The 19,025-nt window shown below is 40.0% G+C and overlaps 1 protein-coding gene across 1 annotated transcript; it reads left to right on the top strand.

Moving 5' to 3' along the window:
- Positions 1 to 2,087: 2,087 nt before the first annotated feature.
- On the top strand, positions 2,088 to 18,937 carry LOC128369581 (unconventional myosin-VIIb-like). The gene is made up of 49 exons (XM_053330658.1): positions 2,088 to 2,099; positions 2,338 to 2,439; positions 2,586 to 2,738; positions 3,025 to 3,093; positions 3,197 to 3,312; positions 3,423 to 3,550; positions 3,743 to 3,885; positions 4,210 to 4,323; positions 4,454 to 4,607; positions 4,849 to 4,925; positions 5,015 to 5,134; positions 5,231 to 5,373; positions 5,471 to 5,681; positions 5,773 to 5,908; positions 5,990 to 6,156; positions 6,374 to 6,514; positions 7,053 to 7,211; positions 7,432 to 7,524; positions 7,781 to 7,875; positions 8,111 to 8,195; positions 8,340 to 8,441; positions 8,809 to 8,925; positions 9,020 to 9,190; positions 9,327 to 9,701; positions 9,790 to 9,945; positions 10,184 to 10,252; positions 10,351 to 10,475; positions 10,832 to 10,958; positions 11,274 to 11,393; positions 11,631 to 11,804; positions 11,956 to 12,183; positions 13,231 to 13,398; positions 13,722 to 13,839; positions 14,091 to 14,217; positions 14,326 to 14,489; positions 14,620 to 14,798; positions 15,069 to 15,178; positions 15,399 to 15,553; positions 15,775 to 15,928; positions 16,061 to 16,216; positions 16,676 to 16,781; positions 17,087 to 17,200; positions 17,315 to 17,402; positions 17,481 to 17,587; positions 17,693 to 17,878; positions 18,044 to 18,160; positions 18,247 to 18,330; positions 18,548 to 18,667; positions 18,809 to 18,937. Exons 1-49 carry the CDS (start codon positions 2,088 to 2,090, stop codon positions 18,935 to 18,937), a joined length of 6,564 nt encoding a protein of 2,187 aa, XP_053186633.1.
- The last annotated feature ends 88 nt before the right edge of the window (positions 18,938 to 19,025 follow it).

The raw sequence follows: 19,025 nt of genomic DNA, 5'->3' as shown, positions 1-19,025 counted from the left end.
TTATTTAATAAATTGGAATGATATTGGCCCTGTAGCTGTATCAAGGCTGCATTAGTACCTCCAGGGGTCCCAGGGTACTGAAACTCCTGTCCTCCAAACAACTTTGATTTTATTCTGGTTGGATAACACTACTGTCGAGAGGAAACCTTGTTACTCCATATTTTGTTTTGGACATACTAGGTGTCCCACAACCATAATTATCAACATTAAGAGAATGGGGCAAGCCTTGTGTTGTATTTCTGTAGAGCCTGACAATCCATCATCGAGGGCCCCTTTTTGCCCCTGGGCTCTTTAACAGATTGCCTATATTGTAGATCCGACCATTAGCTGTATTCACAATCCCAGAATGTGTTGGGCCTGTTAAACTGTTCATTTCCTGTTCATTAGAGGCTTTAACTTACACCCTGAATTTTGATGGCTGAAGTTGGCACTTTTATTTAAAAGCAAGCAAGTTAAACTATGAACAAATGAAAGTATATATGAATAAAACATTTTTAAGTAGATAAATAAAAGTATGAATGTACATAAATTAAAATTCTGATAAATTAATATGCAAATGTAACATAAATATATATGAGTAAATTAAGATTTATATATTTAATGTCTCATTTAATTTGTGATATATTTACAACTAAGCATTTCATTACACAATTATTTATTTTAGCATTTAATTACATAATTATTTATGTATTCTATTTAGTTTCAGTCCTTAAAAACCTCTATACAGCCTTGGCTTTGGGACATCATTACTCAGCAGCACGTGTAAATGCAGTGATGATATATTGTTTACAAGAGTTTCTATTTTGTGACTAACTGCTGTTATATATATAGTCATGGACAGGGTTTTCCTTATCAGAGGTTTCTTCCTGACGCCAGGAGCAACTAACAGTAATCCCACACCTTATGACGCAAACCTTTTACAGTACCTACTCACACTCGCCTATTAACAGATGATTCCAGCGAGGGTTCAAAGTACAAGATATGACCTGATACAGATAACTCACAGCTTAAGCTCAATGAAAATCATTACCCCCAACAGTGAAAGACCCGATTGAACCACTACCACACAATCCCTACAGTATACTAAACAGGTCTGGTTTAAATGATAACTGCCTCACTCCCTGACACCCCTTAAATTCACAGACGATTAGTTTAATCTCTCACTTGCATCTTTATTGCAGTGACAGTCCGTGAGAAGCTCAGCAGAGACTGCAGTCTGATTGAGCCAGTCATGGTTCAAAGGCTGCACATAAATTCATTACAACACACACTGACTCTGGAATATACAACAAGGTCATTTATTTCAACTTTTGTTTGATATCAACATGCAAATGTCTTCCTATGCTCTAAAATAGTCTCTAAATCTTACGTGAACCTGACTGGAATTAATTAGATTGATAAGGACGGGACTGTATTGCAAATGTCTCTCAAGTCTACTGTGTATACCAGTGAACCTGTAAGACTTCATTTTTAGATTAAAAACTTCCCATTAGATCATTGAAGACACCTCCCTGATGACAAGAGTTATTCACTTCTACGTAAGTGATTCGTTTGTTCCTCTTCCTTCTTCTCCAGGCGGTACAAAGTCAAATGCCATAAAATGATTATCTCAGTGGTAAGAGAGGTGTTCCCTCCTCACTCATTTTGAGACGGATTAAGAGAGGTGTGCAGCAGTTCCACAGCTACCTGACAGAGTGAGGAATTCATGAGGACTATTGATAAAAGGTTTGTTGGGTAGATGTCTTAATTGTACTTTATATGTGTGTGTACATTACATTACATGTCATGTTAATTTGATAGTTATATAAACCTTAACCAGTGGAACTGAACATAACAGTAGGCCGTGTTAAAGGTTATTCATTAGGGTGAGCGGATGTCTGTTCTGACTCAATTTTACTCTTAAAGGCAAAAAATAAATGAATAAATAAAAAAAGTTGCTTACTGTACAATGCTGGTGAGCTGAACGTATAGCTGAACATAACTTGATGTAGTCGCTCACTTTTTCCATTTCTTAAACCGACGTCTTCTTTTAAAGCACTTCTCATCATGTGGATTTCTTTGTTTAGGGAATAGGAGCAAATTTGGTGATGCTGAGAAAGGTAAGACTGGAAAAAAGTCCTTCATTAATGACTGTGGAATTATGAGTTTGGATTTCATTCATCAGATTATTTTTAGAAAGTACATTTGCTCCCGGATGTAGTGTCACAATTCCCTGAAGTCATTCATTGCAGTAAACTCATAAAGATTGTCCCTTCCCGTAAATAGTGCGATTAATGTTGAAAATAAAAAACCTGACAGAAGAAAGATTATTATATTAATAGTTCTCTCTGTTCTCAGGGAGAGTGGGTGTGGTTGGACTCGGGCATCGGGGTGCCCATCGGAGCCCGGGTCAAAGTAACATCATCTGGTCACCGGTTACTGGTGGACGATGAGGGGAAGGTAAACACCTTTTCTGGCTAGCTGAAGAGTTTAATTCTATTGTTCACATCAAGCATCATAAAAACTTTTTCAGCATCGAAAAGATCTAAAAGTTTAGTTTTATTTCCTACGTCAATAGTTTGATTTCCTTCTTCGACGTTTTCCAGGAACAGAAACTATCCAAGGAGCAGGAAGCCTCCCTCAAGATCATGCACCCTACGTCAGTGGAGGGGGTGGATGACATGATCAAACTGGGAGACATGAACGAGGCCGGCCTCCTCCGAAATCTGCTGCTCCGACACAAAAAGGGAATCATCTATGTAAGGCCCATGTGTAACATACAAACTGGGTTGTTTGATTCAAAATGAACATATTCTCCCCTCCTACCCCAAATGGTGGTCAAACATGCAGAAAGCTGACAGTGTGTTTTCAATGTGGTTTATTTCAATCAACCAGAACATCAGTTTGACAAAAACAAATTGTGGAAAAAAATAGATTAAACATTAAACACTAAACATTGTTTATTATTTAAACATTATTTCATGAAAAAGTATATTGTACCGTATCGTATGGTATCTTATGCAACATTTTTTCTGATTCTTGTAGACCTACACAGGCTCAGTGCTGGTGGCAGTGAACCCATACCAGGATTATCCTTTATACTCACCAGAGACGGTGAGGCTGTGCACAGTTAACCACTTTCAGCAGGATTCAAGCTGAATCTGTTTCTCAAAAATCACAGAGAGGTGTTTCATGTGTTTATCCTGTTGTTGTGCAGGTCAAGTTGTACCATGGTCGAAAGCTCGGGGAACTCCCTCCACACATCTTTGCCATCTCCGAAGCCTGCTACTTTAACATGAAGCGCCATCTCAGGAACCAGTGCTGCATCATCAGGTCAGAATGATCAACTCACCGAAGAAGATATAATGGTTATCTTGGATAAATGAAATTGTGTTGAGCATCACATTTTAGTCACTTTTTTCATTTATTTCGCTTTCTCTCAGTGGGGAGTCAGGAGCAGGGAAGACCGAGAGCACCAAGCTGATCTTGCAGTACTTTGCAGCAGTCAGCGGTGTGCTTTCTGAACACCATGTTGAAAAGCAGATCCTAGAGTCTAACCCAATACTAGAAGGTACTGTAAACACCCCAAGACATCTGCTCATGCTCAGAAACAAGTCTACACACACACAGGATGTGAAAAACTTTGTACAGAGAACTTTGTCAAAAAGTGGCCCTTTGGAGACACACATACACAGAATAAGTGGTTGAAAGTAGAAAAAAACTAAACAAAAGTGTTCAAATGTCACTGTTTTGTCCCATACAGCCTTTGGAAATGCTAAAACAGTCCGCAATGACAATTCCAGTCGCTTTGGGAAATATTTGGAGATCTTCTTCACAAAGGACGGAGTGATTGAAGGTGCTCGTGTGGAGCAATATCTTCTTGAGAAGTCTCGTGTCTGCCATCAGGTGAAAGAACTCTGTCCAAACAAAACTAAAGCTTCTTATCTCTCCACAGGGCAGGGCTGCCCTCCCGACCTATAAAAGCAAAGTGCACTATCTATCGCACAGCTCCTTAAATAAACACAATCTCTGTTAATACAGACAAAGAATCTGGGCCCTCCATGTTTGCATATCATTGTACTTAGAATTAAAAGTACAGAAGCTGTGTGAAACATTAATAGTTTATTGCCAACCACTTGACAGAAGTCATCTTTTTGAATACTTTGCTTAACATGTTAGGTTTAACTTTGTGCAACACTAAAAGTGTTATCTCTTGCTCCATAACCCCAGGCACCAGAAGAACGAAACTACCACATCTTTTACTGCATGCTGGCAGGAATTTCAGCTGAAGAGAAGAAAACTCTGCGCCTCAAAGATTCCAAAGACTACAAGTTCCTCACGAAGGTATTAAACTGCAGCCCATTCAGAAAGCTATACAGTAATGTGTGAGACAGTAAATTCATTCGAGATGCTGAGATGTTGTGCTCTTAAAGTATACGTACAGTAAGTAAACCTTTCCTCTCTTGTGTTATAGGGTGACTGTATCAGGTGTGATGGTAGAGAAGATGCCAAAGATTACCGCCATATTCTTTCTGCTATGAAAATCCTGACATTCTCAGATAGCCAATGTCAGGAAATCCTCAAGCTGCTGGCAGCCATTTTACACCTGGGAAACGTCTGCTTTGAGGGTGAGTGTTTGCAGTCTGAGAATACCTACAGTACAGTTTATATTTATTTGTTTAAAGTTAGTTTTTTTGTATAAAGTTTTTGTAACTGCTAACTACAACCGTTGAATGAATCCAGTGGAGCAAAACATACAATATGTTCCATAAAAAGTATAAAATATCGTAAAATGGTAAACCTCAAGTAAAGTACAAATACCTCTGAGCTGTGAACAGTTGTTACATTATGATCCTGTGTTCCCACCAGCCAAGACAGAAAACAACTTGGAAACCAGTGATGTCAGCAAGTCAGAACACTTCCCCACCGCTGCATCACTACTGGACGTGAGTATTATGATAGCTGACACATGGATGCCTCTAATTGTGTCGTGTAAAGTAGAGAGTGAGGGATCTTTGTGTGTGTCTTCCAACAGGTAAAGAAGTCGTCTCTGGCAACTAGTTTGACCCATCGTTCCTTCATGACCAACAAAGAGCGGGTGGTAAAACCTCTCAGCTGTGAACAGGCGGCCGACTGTAGAGACGCCCTCGTCAAGGTAATGAAACGGAGCCGGTAAAAGTTCAATTCAGACATTCCTCACTTTGTTTGGACTCATTACTTGTGTTCTAAAGAGGTGTTTTCCATCTCTCAGGCGATCTACAACAAGCTGTTCATTTGGATCGTTGAAAAAGTCAACCACGTCATCTATAAGAAACTGGCCAAGAGCCCCAAATCCTCCTTTCTGTCCATCGGCCTGCTCGACATATTTGGCTTTGAGAACTTCCTCACAAACAGGTCAGGAGATTTCTTTGTACATCCTTTATGGTATAAATACATGACTACTTAACAGTCGCTCCCACAACTGAACATACGTCACCCTTTCATTTTACAGTTTTGAGCAGCTGTGCATAAATTTTGCCAATGAAAAGCTGCAGCAGTTCTTCGTTGGCCACATCTTCAAGCTGGAGCAGAAGGAATACACGAAAGAGGACATTGAGTGGAGTAACCTCAAGTTTAGTGACAACCAGGACATCCTGGATGTTCTGGCTGGGAAACCCTGTAACCTGCTGGCTCTGATTGACGAGGAGAGCAATTTCCCAAAGGTGGTGATCTACTGTGGGACATTCTGATTTGATTCATGTACTGTCATTGTTGCTTGTTTTTAAATCAAATGATGGTCTTGGTATGTGACAGGGCACAGATGTGACTTTGCTGAGCAAGATGAATAAGCAACACAAGGGAAACAAGATCTATGTCGCCTCCAAGAGTGAACACGACATAGACTTTGGGATTCACCACTTTGCGGGCGTGGTTCACTACGACTCCACAGGTACGCCAACAAACTGCAATGACAGCTAAAGACCAAATGTTTTGCTTTGAGGTACTCAGTGGTTTTGTTCTTTCTGTGAAGGGTTCCTGGAGAAGAACAGAGATGCTGTCAGCAGCGACATCATCAAAATGGTCGAGATGTCCAAGAGTAAGCTGCTCCGTCAGATATTCGAGAATGAGCTTTCGACAAATTCAGTGAAGGTGGCTAACAACAAGAAGATCATCATGACGCCAAAGAGCTCTCTACGGGTATGACAATGAACTTGATCTCTAATCAAGCTGCAATAAATACACCTTTAACATGTAAATTAGTTTTTAAGATATAGGACTTGCTTTGATGGACATTTATTCTGGCTCCACTTAGAAACACAGCACACATGCATTGATAATGAGACTGGTGTCAGAGTCACCAGTGTATTACTGACTTGGTATCGTGAGTTTAGTCCTCTCTCTGTCGTCCACACAGGTCCAGACTGACAAACGGAAACAAGTGCAGACGCTGAGTGGTCAGTTCCGTCAGTCTCTGGACTCCCTCATGAAGACTCTGTCCTTCTGCCAGCCCTACTTCATCCGCTGCTTCAAACCCAACAACGACAAGCAGTCTCAGGTGAATAACATGAGCGCAACAGGAATCCACAACCACCTGCAGCATAGACACATTGTTTGCTTTGTTTAGCCTGTTTAAGCAGACACATACTTTAAACAGATGTGATAAGAGTCAAGGCGAAGTTGTGTTTGTGTTTCTCTAAAATGATGACATTTCCCATAATCAGATTTTGCTCAACTAGTGTGTGATTCTGCATTTGCTGCCTCCTTCCATCTGCCCTGGCTCTGGATAAACAATAATCTCTTCCTCTTTTGTGCCATAAAGCAATGAAACCAATTTCCTGGAAAATATGACCTGCTGACACACCACAGTTAACTTTGGCCACTCCTTTTATTCGGTGTCTTTGATCTACCCTCAATATAATTTATGACTTTTTAAAATTAGCTGGGATATGATTCCAGTCTCAAATGACAATGTTAATAAAAGTATATAGCTGTTGCTGAAGAAAAAGGACTTGAGCCTGAGAACATGTTACTCAGGCTCACATACTATACATTTTTTGGGATGCCCATAACAATTTCCATCTGCTCTGCTGCAGGTCTTTGACAGAGAGCTGTGTATGCGTCAGCTGAGGTACTCTGGCATGATGGACACCATCCGCATCCGAAATCTGGGATATCCCATTCGCCACACCTTTGCCGAATTCTTGAAGCGCTACAGGGTGCTCCTGAAGACGACTGTCTGTGACCCCAAAACTGTTAGTTACTGCTGACAATAATACTTTACATCCTTACCATTCATTTCATAAAATCATTTGTCATATCTGTATATCCTAAAATGTAAATGTTGCTCAATAGGATGTCATTACTATGGCTGGATGGGTGGATTATTTGTTTTTTTCTTTACCAAAAACATTTTTATTTTTAGTTTTAGTTTTTAGCACATACCCAAACAAAATGCTTTTATTGCTTCTCCAGGAGAGTCCTGCTGCCTGTTGTGAAGCCATCTGCAATGCAGTGATTGAAGGAGAGAACGAGTGGAAAATAGGCAGGACCAAGATTTTCCTGAAGGTGCGGAAAACTCAAAGTTCAAACTTCTGCTTTTTAACACAAGATGTATAGAAACAGAAGACCATTACTGCAGGTTAATATTAACCAGTACTTACTGTAGTAGCACTGGTGAACTAGCAATCAGTCAACATCATTCTGAAGGAATATTGTGCTGTTAAGTGTTGTGATGTAATCTTGGAACACTATAGTATCTGATTGAAAATATTTCCTGGACAAAACAAGAGACAGAAAATGTGTCTTTGTCACTCTATTTCAGGATGCCCATGATGCCCTCCTGGAACGACTGAGGGAACAAGAACTCAGCAGGGTAGCTGTTGTGATCCAGAGGGTCATGCTGGGATACAAAGACAGGTACTGTTACAGAAGAGTGAAAGGGAAATCACACAGAGATTACTCAGAATTAGGTGAGGGGTCAAGTGACATAACAGGTAGATGTTTTTCTACACTGTAGCTACAGATAGTGGTATTTTATTGGCATATGTGTTGCAAGATCATGTAAGGTTATAGAAAAGGACATAAATAGAAGGTGTTTACCAAGTGGTTGAGGCGATATGTTGAATTTTTCTTGCTTTTCTGCTTTTTGTAGAAAGTCTTTTCTGAGGAAACGGAGTGCAGCTGTGGTGATGCAAAAGAACTGGAGAGCTTACAGGGAGAAGCAAATCCGAATAAAGGTCTGATGCTTGAAAATTGTTTCATTTAGGCGTTGTGGCTAATATAATCCTCTGACCTTGACAGGCACTGCTCAAAGAAGACTTATCTCAGGTCCAGTGACCTTTGATTCTAACGTCCTTTGTTTCCACTCTCACTCCAACTAGCTCCTGCGCGGCTTTCATAGGCTGGTCTCAAAGATCCGTGGTCGGAAGCTCCAGTTACAGTACAAAAGACAGCAAGAAGCAGCTCTTACCATACAGACCCAGGCATGTACTTACATACTGTAATTTGACATATGATGTGGCACACAATGTCCCGTCTATGAAGCACAGTAAATGTATAATGTGTGCTTTATATACGTTAACATATTAGAATATATCTGAATATTTGAAGTTCATTTAAAGATATTTTTGTTATTTTAAAATGTCATGTTTGTGTTTCACATGCATTTTAAAGATATTACAATAATTGAATTATTGTACTAGTATTTTTATATATTAAATGTATTTTAAATACAATTTTAATATTTTTTGTTAGAGAGAAGTAAAAAAAACTATAAAATAAGCTTTGTTAAGTAAATTTGAATGAACTCAATGTTATTGTATTACATAAATAACTGCTGATGAACTGTAGGTACGAGGCTACAAGGCGAGGACGGACTGGAAGAAAAAGAGAGAGGCGGTCATACTGCTGCAGGCTCACACCAGAGGTCACCTGGCCAGAAAAGAAACTGACAAGATGAAGAATGACGTATGTGCTCAAAGTCTTGAAGCTTGAAACTTACGCAGAGTTTTATACAGAATATAAATATTGTTTCATCTTCTTTTCTTCAACTTCATTGCAGGCCCTCCTTATACGTCAGGAGCAAGAGAACCAAAAGCAAATTGCCCGGGATCTTCAGCAGCGACTGGAAGCTATTGCCAAGTCACAGGAAGCAAAGGAGAAGCCTAAGCCAAAAACTGACCTGAAAATGGTGAAAAATACTTTTGGCATCATGGCCGCAGATGAAATTGATGTAAGGGAATAATTCTGTCATTTGACAACATATACCTTTTGGCTTTCATATTTGTAATCTACCAAATCTTTTGCATGTTGTACATAATTATCATACTGGTTGGCAATCTCAATATACATTTATTTTGACTGTCAAGATGAGGCAGGAAACACCAGAGCCAATGGAGGAAATATCTCGTGAGAATATCTATGATATCTCTGACCCGGAGTCAGATATCAGCACCCCAAGCCCAAAACTGGCCCCAGCCCCAAAACCAGCTCCAGCACCAGCCCCAAAAGCGGCTCCGGCCCCCGCCCTGGCCCCATCCCCAAAAGCGACTCCAACCCCGGCCCCGGCAAGCCCAACCCCATCACAGGAGGAAGAGGAGGATGATGAGTTTGATGACGGTAGCGAGGAGTTTTCATTCAATAGGTTCGCCATCCTTCACTTCCAGGGCAACGCTTCCCACACACACATCACCCAAAGACTCAAGGAGCCTCTTCTGAACCACGACGATGAGGGCGACATAGTGGTGAGTGAGATGATATTCATATTATCGCCTCCAAAGAGTTCTGTTTTGCTGAAGCTCATGAGCATTTCCCCCTCTCATTCTGATCCAGGCAAGTCTGTCTTGCTGGTGGATTATCCTGCGGTACATGGAGGACATACCAGAGCCAAAATCAATAGACTCTGTATCTCTAGCATCCAGCACTGTCAGCTCCCGCAATACGACTAGTCGGGGCAGGAGGCTGAGCAACCTGGTGGGACTCGACCAGGTAACATTCACTGCCACACATAATTCATGACTGAAGGAGTTGTATTTAACCACTAGAAAAGGGTTAAATAAATATTTTTCTGCTATATTCATATAGAAAGCGTTATAGTGATTTTAATCAGCATTGTGGTCATTTGTACAGCTTTTTCTTTTTGCCACTGTATAATATAGAAAATAAACTTGACCGTCAAATATCAATTGTTAGCCTTCCGTCTTATTATAATAAATTCTCTCAATAGAAAATACTGAGGAAGAACAAGAAGAAGGCTGGAGGCACAAACAGAAGAGCTTCTGCTATTCCTGAGGAGGTTGGTCCAAATGCTCTTCATGAGCTCATGAATTGTGTGTCGATTCATGATGCATCCTGTTTGCTAACTTTCTTCTTTATTGTTTTCATCTCAACCAGTTAGAGAACTTAACAGAGGACGAGGACATTCTGATCGGCGAGGGTCCAACACTGGACCGTATACTTTCATCCAAGGACAAACTGCACATTATCATTGGATACGGTCTATCCAGACGAGGGATGAGGTGAAAATGAGATATACAGATATAATGCCTGCATACAGAGGAGAAACATTGTACAAAGCCTACATTTGTTTTAGAAATGTAAAATATATGTTTAAGATGAGACTTACTGTTACTAGAAGAACACTAGTGAAAATCCTGACAAGAGTGAAAGTTTAAATTGCATACACACACATAAAATAAAGCCATTATTTCAGTGGCAGCCTTAAAATAGTAATATTATTTCAATGTTGGTCTTTTATAAATTCCTTAATTCATACGTAAACTCTTCTCAATCTCAGTATTTGTTTTTTTTAATGCCGTATCCGTCTTGTTAATATGGCCTCTTACTGTTTTTTTGCCTTTCTCTGCCTGCTTAGGGATGAGATTTACTGTCAGATCTGCAAGCAGCTGGGGAATAACAGCAACAGGAAAAGCCGCATGCTAGGCTGGGAACTTCTCTCCATCTGTCTTGGGATCTTCCCCCCAACAGACCTCTTCATGAAGGTCGGTTGGTGGCAAGTTATTCAGTACAAGACTCTTGCAATGACTAGTTTTCTTGTTTGCTGCATGTTGAAGAGGTTTTTTTAGTGGTAGCCATCTGCTGATAACTCTTCGAGATGTCTCTGTCACTGTTGGGTTTTATTAGAAGTAATGGTTAATGGATAACACAGTTACTTATTCATGTATTTCAGAGCAACCATATTTTTCAGTTTCTGCCAGTTATAGATGGCTGCAAGCAGGCACTTGGAGAAACTCTGCTGTGGCATTCATTTTAGTATCTTGAAATATATAAATAAATGATCCTTCTCTGATCCACAGTATTTGGAGAAGTTTGTCCGCAAAGGCCCTAATGGCTACGGAGAATATTGCTCTAAACGCCTGCGTCGTATCGTATCCAACGGAGAGAGAAATGAGCTGCCCTCTTGGAAAGAGATACAGGTAGAATGCAATTTTTGTCTAATTCAGTTTTTTTTAAATGTCTGTCATTTCTCTGCTTGTCATTGATAGTCTGTTCTTGGCAATTTTTACTGTTTATTGTTGGGAATAATTGTGTCATCATTACAAATCAGCTTTGCAGTGGTTGTGACAACTGAAGAACATCTAACACATCATTTAGCTATGAGAATGAGTTTCCTGATTTTAATACAGTCTCATCCTCCGCTTCTCCACTGACAGGTTGCCAAGACAAAGTTGCCCATAGACGTGTCTTTGACTCTGATGGATGATCAGACTATTACTCTGCCCCTGGACTCTGCCTCCACCTCTGCGGAAGTCTGCCAAGCTGTGGCCGACAAAATTAATCTTCGAGACACATACGGATTCTCCCTCTACATCAGCCTTCATGAGAAGGTAGGCTTTTCTTCCATTGGTAAAGTAGGGTGATTTTCCAAATGGTGGAATGTTTTAAGTTTAAGTATAATGCAATCTCACATCACCTTTCCTCCCATATAATGTTGTCATAATAATGCTGAATGTCGTTTAATCACTGCTTCGACTCCAGATGTGGTCTCTGGGCAGCAATGAGAAGCACGTTTTCGATGCGGTGTCTCAGTGCGAGCAGGAGATGAGGAGGCAGGGCAAGCAGGAGAAGAACGCCCCGTGGAAGCTCTCCATCCGCAAAGAAAAGTTCACACCCTGGCATGACTGCTCAGTGGACCCAATCGGCACAGATCTAATCTACAGCCAGGTCATCAAGGGAATCAAGCAGGGAGAGTACACCTGTGATAAGGTGAGGCTCTGTAGTCAAACAACATTGTTTACTTGTAAGCTCACCACCATCATAACCTAACTTTAAGTTTTTAGATGGAATCTCCTTTAAAATATATATAAATGTATATAAGATATATCTTACTGTTTTACCAACTTTTTATATGGTGAAGTAGCAGCGCTTAAAAAAGCCTATCAGGACTCAACAACCTTTATTGCTGTTTACACAGGCACAAGGTACATGCACCTTGGACTGACGACACACAAGAACAACAAATTATATTAACTATCCATTTAAGGCCAGCAAAACTGCCCACCAGTCTGAGTAGTGGCTAATGAATGAGTTTTGCTAGCATTTTTATATATCGACAATAGAACTACAAGGAAGGTATATGCAATGTGAAAGGAGTCACCCACCCACAGATAATTATTGTCCACCTGCAGTTCCCCTCAGCTCTGCTCTGAGCATTTTAGCTTCTTTCAGTGCCACTTAAAAAAACAACCTCTAAAAAACAATTATAGACTACCTGACCAGCACCAAATGGAAGAGCCACAGTTAGTGACTAGGTGGTGAACATAGTGGAGTTGGTGGAGATCAAGCAGAACACTGGGAAGTGAATATTGAACTTACATGACTTCAAAAGAACACTAATGCTGCTCCCTCTCTGCTGGACATGATAAATAAGCAACTGTTTCCTAATATGGTGATGATATGTGAGTGTTGTGTGTACAGCTTGTTTTCACTGCCCTCAAGTGGCCAAAGTAAGGTTTAAAGAAAAAAACAAGCCTAGAAAGAATTTCTTTGTGATTAGCTCAAAACAAAGTGAAAAGGTTCTCAATCTTATTCTGGATTCTTATTCTTATAACCTTTATAAGTTAGATACACACTGTTTCCAAGGTTAAACTATCATTAGACAGCATGAATAAATACCAGCTCTACTTAGAACCTTAAGGAAACCAGAATTAGGAGCAACTACTTCCTTGTAGTAGATATCAATGTTCCTATTACAGCATGTTAGATCATATCAGAGTATCCCAAAACAATAAAACATATCTTGCCTCTTCTCAGGATGATGACTACGTCCAGCTGGCAGCAAAGCACTATTACGTCACGTTTGGTGCCGAATTCAAGAGAGACAACGTCCAGAAGGTGGTGGAAGAGTGCATCACCACAACACTTATCGAGAAAAAATCTATGGGGAAATGGATCCAACTCATCAGCAATGAACATTTACAGGTGCAGTGCCATGCTGTCAACCAAAGAGACAAAACAAGCTATTATATATCTTTTATGAACATGGCTTGAGACTGTTTTCTTTTGTCTGTCTTTCAATCCTTAATCAGGTGTGATTAAAAAACACACACACATGTACAGCATGCAAAATGATATAATCTCTTACAGATGTGTTAAATTCCAGTGTACATATTTGATGGTGCATATTTCATATTTTAACACTGTCTGAGTGTGTTTACGCTGAGCTTTTTATTTGTGCATCACATGAGCACCTGTGAAAAAAATTGAGTGACCTCAGGATAATTTCTGCTTCCTTGATCATACAGGGTCCTTATGTGAGTGGGGCAATAAGTAAAGGGACCATAAAAGGAGAAGTGGTGGAAATGGCCCAAAAGAAATGGTCCCTCGACTTCTCCAGATTTTATGAAGTTACAATGACGTCAGGTAAGTCAGCACACAGCCTATTTTTTCAGTATTTTACAAGACAATATACATTTATTTCAATATCTGGGGTCTTAAAATGCTTTAGATTTATGTTTATTAACTAACCCTTTTTTTCCAACAATGGAAAAAGGCAATCTAATGCAGTTAGTAAAATATGTATTGGTGTCAAATGATATTCAAAGAAAAAAAAGACTGCAAAACCATGTACAATCCTACTTTTGAAACATTTGCATTCCCATATTTGTCCACAGGACCTCCTTTGCCAAAAAGCAGGTTTATTGTGGCTGTAAACTCAAGTGGCATCTTCTTCATGGATGGAAGAGACCGGAGACTCGTTGAGCTTTCTTACATAGAGGTAAAGGAAGTCCGAAAAGTCAGGTATGGATAACTTCTTAATCTTTTCATTCATTCTTTTGCAAATATCTTTGTTATTGTGTTTCGAAACTTATCATACAAATAAAACTCTGACCTTTATAACCCATCTAGTGACAGTCATTCCACTGTCCATTCCGTGAATTTGGCCACACTCCGCGGACAGTTTGTCCTGATGTGTGGGGAAGCAGATGACATGATTGATAATATAGAGAAAAACCTAGCTGGGCTGAGAGAGCGCTCACTGTTTGCACTGGTGCAGCAGGACAATAAAACAGGTAGGAGTCTATAGCACCAACAGCACAATACAACAGTTTCACATGAAATCAATGTAGTGTATATATTTAAATGAATGCAAACAGGAAAATAACTACAAAAATGCATGTGTCTCTGTCGCTCCTCCTAAAGATGACTCCACGTTCACACCTTGTAAACGAGGGGACCTGTTGGTGGTACATAAAGATAGAGACTATTCTCGTGAGACCTGGATCAAAGCAACTAACCAGCGGACCATGAACAACGGTGCTGTCTATAAAGACACAATACAGTTTCTGCCAACTCTCACCAGACCCACCGACGATATACTGGTACAATGACCTTACATATCACACTTTACCCAAGAAAGTAAAATGTATGACAAAAGATGTTGGAGGCAGGATGACGTATGATGTGTATGTTCTGTATACTATCTGCAAAATGAATAAAATAATCAGTATATCAGAGAGGACGTGGATGTGTAGAATTTTCAGTATAAATGAATACATGAGCAACTACAAGAAAATATTACATAGTAAGGTTTCAGCTGTCCATGAGAACGATGTGTTGTGTAACTGATAAATTGCTTCTGACCCAAACAGGATCTGCTCAGTCCAGGTCACAAGAAAACTGCAACCACACAACTCACCACACATAGAGACGAATCTGTGGCTCCCATCTCTTTGAAAGAGTTTGCACTTGAGAACTTCAGGTAATAATCATTTGTGTTCTTTAGTATTTAATATTCATCCCCAATAGGTCTGACTCTAGATTTGGTTGGTAGTGTGATGCTGAGCTTGTTTAAATGACATTACCCAGCATTTTTGAACTGTGCTGTATAATCTACATGAACATGTATTTGTCATTGTATCATTACGAGCTTGTTTTAAATGTTTTATCTGCTCACACTGTGTTTTCCCCACCCGCCTCAGGCCTCCAGGTAAAGATGTGGGACGGCAGGGCGCGGCCAGAGGAGCCGGCAGGGAGAAACTGTGGGCTAGTTCCAAAGAACCTCTCAAACAGCCCCTGATGAAGAACCTGTTACGTCACTCAGACCTCAGCTCCCTGGCCTGCAACGCCTTCACTGATATCCTTGAAATCTTTGCTCACCTGTCGCAAATCACAAGTGTAACATGTAGATGAATTTAGAGAAAAGTGACATATACAGAGAGAGAATTAGGTTAAACTCGCAATGTTCCACATAATATGTCTGTGATCTGTCTGAAATACATTAAGAGACCCTGTGTCATACAGACAACAACCTAGTTGTCATACTGTCAATTAGAGTCCTTAACTTTTGATTGCTACCTATCCTGAAGTATATGGGCGATTACCCCATCAAACATGCTCGCAGTCCCGTCGAGTTGACTGACCAGATCTTCGGTCCAGCCACCCAACATGAAGCTCTGCAGGATGAGATCTACTGCCAGATTATGAGACAGATGAGCAGCAACAATAACAGGTAGCTCCCTCTGGTTGTGTTTGTTAGCTTGTGTGTAGTTTTGTATTTTAAACAACTCACAAACACACACAAAGAAACATCAAGTGCCAACATCTCTAAAGCCCCCTTTGTCTTGCTCTCACTCACTCTCAGGTTGAGCATGGAGCGCGGGTGGCAGCTGCTGTGGCTATGTACAGGCTTGTTCCTGCCCAGTCCGAGTTTGATGTCACACACTCAACGATTCCTGGAGACGCGGCCCAGAGACACGCTGTCTGCTGGCTGCCTGCAAAGGCTGAAGGGGATGAGCAGGTCAGGCTGGAGATAGAAATCACAGATCACATGTAACGAGATGACAGCCTGATGTAGGGTTGGTCACTGGCAGTTATATGAATTTAAGAAAATCGTGACTGTTAATGTTTTTCTTTAGTCCTCTCTAACAGTAAACTAAAAAACAGGGAGACTCATATACCCAACTTGAAAACTATTTTTCTCTAGGTAATAATGGTGCTATTGAACTGACAATAACAATAATCAATGTAAATGTATCAGTGTTTATATTGTTGAAACATTCTTGCTATCTGCAGTAATCAATGTAACTTTAGTCTAAGTAAGTAACAGTGTGTCTTCTCAGTATACTCCATATAACTTGTTAAGAATACTACTTCAAAACATTAGTTTGGCTTAATAACACTGTATGTCTGTGTATATATACATATATGTACGTGTGTGTGTATACAATCAATTGATTTGAGTGCTTTGTATCTTCAGCAAGGAGCCCAGGAAGCTTCCTCCCCATCTGGCAGAAGTGGATGCCATCCAACAGAACAGCACTCAGATCTTCCATAAAATCCACTTCCCAAATGACACAAATGATGTAAGACACAACACTCTCCTTTCAACTCTGAGATGAGATCTCCATTAGTGCTCACACTCTCAGCACTGGTTTAACTCAGTTGATACTGACATCAGTACTCACTGTCATTGCTTCTTGGAAGTTTATTTTTACTCTAATTCAACTCTAGTTCTGCCTGTTATTTGTTATTATATTGTATCCTTCAAACAGTAAAAAACCTAAACTCATAAAGATAGAAACATAATTCCTTCAATATTTTTTAACATGAAGTTCTAAATTAAGTTTGATATGTTATACAGTACATTTGGATATTATTTGTTGTGCAGATATTAGAGGTGACATCGACAACCACAATCAACGACCTGTGCCGCGATATTGCCACCCATCTCAACCTGAACTCAACCGACGGATACGGGCTCTACTTGAAAACACCAAACAAGGTGGGCTTGGCTGACATTCACACAATCTTTCACTTTAGTCTGTAATTACTGGAATATCTGAGGGCGTAAGAATGACAATCATTTTTAAATATACATTTTATTTTTTATTCTCAGGTCCAGAGTTTGGAAGACGACAAATATTTCTTTGACAGTTTAAGGGAGACGTCCGACACTCAGAAGAAAGGAAAAAAAGCCAAAGAAGGTAATGTGTCATACTGACGTTTACAGTTTTTATTTTCTGCTGCTTCTCTGTGTTTATGATTTTGATTTTGCTTTGCAGGCACCACAGCCAACATGCCTTACCTGGTGATCTTTAAGAGGAAGCTCTGGTTCAATGTGAGCCCAGGAAAAGATCTGAATGCAGACCTCATGTTCCATTTCCCACAGGTATCCAACCAATCCAACACACAACTTTATTCTGCTGGTGGTTTTTATTTATTTTCAACATGCAGAATCGTCATGATACAGATTGTCTGTTTTGCGTCCACATAGGAGCTGCCTAAGTACCTGCGGGGATACCACGATTGCTCCAAAGAGGAAATGATCGACCTGGGTGGGCTGCTCTTCAGAGTCGAAGTGGATTCAGACAGGTCGCAGTTTGTCATGATCCCCAGAATACTGAATAAACTGGTTCCTGCTGACCAGATAAAAATCATGTCCCCAGAGGAGTGGAAGAAGGTAAAGGAAGATTAAAAGACATCAACAATTAAAGAAGAGAAGCAAGGCAGAAATTGATTTCATGTTTCTCATCTTTAAAGACATGAAAGGATGATTAGGAGTGGGAATCAGGACATATTGTCTATTTCCATATTCATCTTTTTCTTATTTTTCTTCTACTCACAGAACATCATCGCCTCTTACAACAAGCAGAGTGGCATGACAGTGCAGGAGGCCAAAATTGCCTTCTTGCAAGGCATCTCGGGCTGGACAACCTTCGGCTGTGCCTTCTTTGAAGTTAAAGTAAGCTATCAGGGTGGAATAAAGGCAAAGTCAGCAGAAAATGATTAAAGGAAAATAATCACGTGTATTTCCATTTGACTTTGCAGCAAACATGTGAAAATAGCTACCCAAACAGACTTTGGGTTGCCATCAGCAAGCAAGGTGTGAGCTTCATAGACCCAGAGACAAAGGTATGCACAATCATTTGCCTCAAGGTATAGATAATAATATGTTTCTTCCTAATTAATGTCAGTGCACGCATAGTCTTCTCATGTGGTCATAGATTTTGACTGTCACATTTAAACTATTCTGTCCAAGCTGTTTAACAATTATATTAAACTTTTTTTGTTCTTTAGCTCTAACAAATCATTGCATTTTAACATAATTTAATCCTCATGTGACTTTTAGGAGATGCTTATCATGCACCCATACGGCCGGCTCACAGAGTACTGCAGTGGAGACGACTTCTTCGAGATGACCATCGGCACCCTGGTTAGAGGCTACACCTTTGTCTGTGAAACCAAAAAGGTGAGTGGCTGGAACTGCAGAAAAACTCAATACACACTATTGTGTAATATATCTGTTCATATGTGTTTATTAACCCACTTTAAGTGATGATTTTGAAATGAATGATTTTCTGACAAAGACACGCATTCTGTCATTTTTCAGGGTTTCACAATTGAGGACCTTCTTAGATCATACGTCAAACTGTATGAGAGTCAGCGGCAGGCTTATAAACCAAGAAACTACATGTTCACCTCTCTTCAAGGGAGAAAGGACAGTATTGACCTGATGTGATTCATTTGTACTTATGATCAATGTCTTTAGATTAGTTTAGTTGTGTGAAAATGTAACCATAATGCTTAATAAGAAGATATTCAATGTT

The sequence above is a fragment of the Scomber japonicus genome, chromosome 12, assembly GCF_027409825.1.
Source record: "Scomber japonicus isolate fScoJap1 chromosome 12, fScoJap1.pri, whole genome shotgun sequence".
In the NCBI taxonomy this organism is placed as follows: Eukaryota; Metazoa; Chordata; class Actinopteri; order Scombriformes; family Scombridae; genus Scomber; species Scomber japonicus.
This window is presented reverse-complemented; position numbering and strand designations above follow the sequence as displayed.

Bases quoted from the DNA above. Each gene is read 5' to 3' on its own strand.
- LOC128369581 (XM_053330658.1), top strand. The intron at 9,702-9,789 runs GTGAGTGAGATG...ATTCTGATCCAG, and splicing joins ACGATGAGGGCGACATAGTG to GCAAGTCTGTCTTGCTGGTG. The intron at 17,403-17,480 runs GTAATGTGTCAT...TTTGCTTTGCAG, and splicing joins AGGAAAAAAAGCCAAAGAAG to GCACCACAGCCAACATGCCT.